Source organism: Egretta garzetta, unplaced genomic scaffold (assembly GCF_000687185.1).
Source record: "Egretta garzetta isolate BGI_Z169 unplaced genomic scaffold, ASM68718v1 scaffold188, whole genome shotgun sequence".
Lineage (NCBI taxonomy): Eukaryota > Metazoa > Chordata > Aves > Pelecaniformes > Ardeidae > Egretta > Egretta garzetta.
The window spans coordinates 6,022,833-6,024,734 of NW_009260622.1; the positions used below are offsets into that span (position 1 = coordinate 6,022,833).

Below are 1,902 nucleotides of genomic sequence, written 5' to 3' on the forward strand. Positions count from 1 at the left end.
GGCTGTAAGCAGCGTGAGTTCCCAGCCCCATGACATCCTTCTCAGCAAGCGGGGACAGAGAGGGATCATTATTTTGGCAGCTCTGCAGGCTGCATGGAGCCATCCAGTGGAGTGGATCCGTAAGGAGTTGCAAAGAGAAGGGCAGCTCCAGTAGGGAAGGGAAAGTTAATCCCAAGCGGGCGGGAACAGACTGTTCTGTGCAGGACAGGAGGCAACAGGGTTTTTATGGTCTTTCTGTTCAAGCGGAAGCTTTTAAAGGACCTCTGGCTGTGCTTTGCTTTGATTCTGGGGAATATTTCTTCTAATGATTTCCTTGTGCTTTGTTTAGCTGCTTGCAGGCAGTTGTCTGTTCCTATCACAAAAGCCACAACTGAGATGCAAAGGACGTACCCCTGGGAACAGCTCTGTTGGAGGCTGAGCAGCACCGCCAGCGTCCTCTCGCTGCTCTGTGTGAACTGCAGCAAGGCAGTACCTTGTATTTTATGAAAATAACTGAAGAGTGCAGCGGTGCCAGTGTTCCTGCGTTCCCAGCCCAGAGCTCTGCCCACCAGCAGAGCCCAGCTGGCCACAGCTCAGCACTTGGGTCTGCTGAGCCCAGAGGCTCCCTGAAGCTTTGGGCATACCGTGGGTGCAGGGGAGCTGTCAGGAAGATGTGCAGAAATGACACCGAGGAGGATCTTGTCTTGCTGGAACATGTCCAGAGGAGAGCAACGAAGCTGGTGAGGGGTCTGGAGCCCAAGGCTGATGGGGAGCGGCTGAGGGACCTGGGGGTGTTCAGCCTGGGGAGAGGAAGCTGAGGGGAGCCCTTATCGCTCCCTACAACTGCCTGACAGGAGGGGGGAGCCAGTGGGGTTGGGCTCTGCTCCCAGGTAATGGGCGATGGGGTGAGGGGAAACAGCCTCAAGTTGTGCCAGGGCAGGTTTAGATTGGACATTAGGAAAAATTTTTTCACAGAAAGGGTTGTTAAGCACTGGAAGGGGCTGCCCAGGGAAGGGGTCGAGTCCCCATCCCTGGAGGTATTTAAAAGCTGGGCAGACGAGGTGCTTAGGGCCAGGGTTTAGTGGTGGGATGGCAGGGTTAGGGTAACGGTTGGACTTGATGATCTTAAAGGTCTTTTCCAACCTAAGTGATTCTATGGTTCTATGGTTCTTGTGCTGCAGCAGAGGGGCGAGCAGGTGGAGGGGTTTCAAAATGCTTCAAATAGAAGCTGGGAGCAAGAGCAGCTTTTTCTTGGGAAAGAAGATAAACCCTTGCCATGGATGAGGGGACAGACATACACCATGGCCAACAATTAATTTGTGAACCGGCTCAAATGTGGTGAAGTGTGGCAGGAGGGAACTTTGAAACGTGGCAGTTGTGGAAGGTGAGATGGCAGAGCAGATGAACCCATCTCTTCACTGCAGATCACCCCCCTTCCCCTTACCATGCCTGCATCTCCTCCCAGCTGACTCAGGGAGTGTGCTAGAGACTTAGCAGCTCACAGTGCCTTACAGGGTCAACTCTGCCTGTGCGGTTGAGAAAGTAAAACCAACCAGGAGCAGCACAAATGTACAAAACAGCTCAAGTTTACTTCCAGAATTGTTTCCAGAATCGTTCCCAGCACATAAGTTACTCCTCTCCCAAAAGGTCTTATACCTTTCCCAATCCTGTAGCAGTGCAGTTCAGTAGTCAATGGGGTTACAGCCATTTCCCATCTTAACAACGGAAGTGACCTCTCGGCTTGTGGGACCTCAAAGAGAGACCCAGGCAGCAAAATGGAGCAGGTTGCTTCCAGCAAAGACAAGAGGCAGCAGTGCTCTGCTCCCTGGGTCTCCCCATGGAACTCCATGGCTAGCACCAGCTGCCCTGGTTTCTCTCAGAGGGGGGGCACCCCCCTGAATTTGCGGATGATGTTGGCCAGCT

General features: G+C 53.2%; 1 protein-coding gene across 1 annotated transcript in view; it reads right to left on the minus strand.

Annotated features, from left to right (window-relative positions):
* Nucleotides 1-1,565: 1,565 nt before the first annotated feature.
* Nucleotides 1,566-1,902, minus strand: part of PIGT (phosphatidylinositol glycan anchor biosynthesis class T) — a 5,521-nt gene continuing 5,184 nt past the window's right edge. The window contains exon 12 of the mRNA XM_009645427.2: nt 1,566-1,901. Within this exon, the coding sequence (XP_009643722.1) occupies nt 1,856-1,901 (46 nt within the window). The 3' untranslated portion in view covers nt 1,566-1,855. The remainder of the gene's footprint in view (nt 1,902) is intronic.